The sequence below is a fragment of the Camelina sativa genome, unplaced genomic scaffold, assembly GCF_000633955.1.
Source record: "Camelina sativa cultivar DH55 unplaced genomic scaffold, Cs unpScaffold03716, whole genome shotgun sequence".
NCBI classification, from domain to species: Eukaryota; Viridiplantae; Streptophyta; class Magnoliopsida; order Brassicales; family Brassicaceae; genus Camelina; species Camelina sativa.
This window is the reverse complement of record NW_010924813.1, coordinates 1-747: the sequence shown is the minus strand read 5'-3', so window position 1 is coordinate 747 and position 747 is coordinate 1. Positions and strand designations below refer to the sequence as shown.

General features: G+C 44.6%; 1 protein-coding gene across 1 annotated transcript; it reads left to right on the top strand.

Moving 5' to 3' along the window:
• Positions 1-7: 7 nt before the first annotated feature.
• On the top strand, positions 8-739 carry LOC104774579 (putative polyol transporter 1; the record flags this gene model as incomplete). The annotated part of the gene is made up of 2 exons (XM_010499134.1): positions 8-268; positions 362-739. Coding segments are annotated over 2 exons (639 nt in total), but the record flags the coding sequence as incomplete, so codon positions are not given.
• Positions 740-747: the final 8 nt, after the last annotated feature.

Here is a 747-nt window from a genome sequence, read left to right as displayed (position 1 = left end):
GGGGATTCTAAATATCTACTCTCTAATCGGTTCAGGCGCGGCCGGTAGAACTTCGGATTGGATTGGAAGACGATATACCATAGTGTTGGCAGGAGCTTTCTTCTTTTGTGGTGCTCTTCTCATGGGTTTTGCCACAAACTATCCTTTCATTATGGTGGGTCGTTTTGTAGCTGGTATCGGTGTCGGTTATGCTATGATGATTGCACCTGTTTACACCGCTGAAGTCGCTCCTGCTTCTTCGCGTGGTTTCCTTAGATCTTTCCCTGAGGTACAATAGATTCTACCTTTATTATTATTTGAACTATATATATATAGAATTTTACATGGAGGTTGATGATAATATGTTTATTTTTTTATGTAGATATTTATCAACATTGGTATACTTTTAGGATATGTGTCCAACTACTTCTTCTCCAAGCTACCCGAGCATCTCGGCTGGAGGTTCATGTTAGGCATTGGAGCGGTTCCCGCGGTACTCCTAGCCATAGGAGTGTTGGCAATGCCGGAGTCCCCACGGTGGCTAGTCCTCNTCCTCCAAGGTCGCATTGGAGATGCTTTTAAAGTTCTTGACAAAACCTCAAACACTAAAGAAGAAGCCATCTCTAGGCTCAATGACATCAAACGTGCGGCTGGAATCCCTGATGATATGACAGACGATGTTGTAGTCTTGCCAAACAAGAAGACTGCTGGGAAAGGGGTATGGAAGGACCTTCTTGTCCGACCAACCCCGTCCGTTCGACACATCCT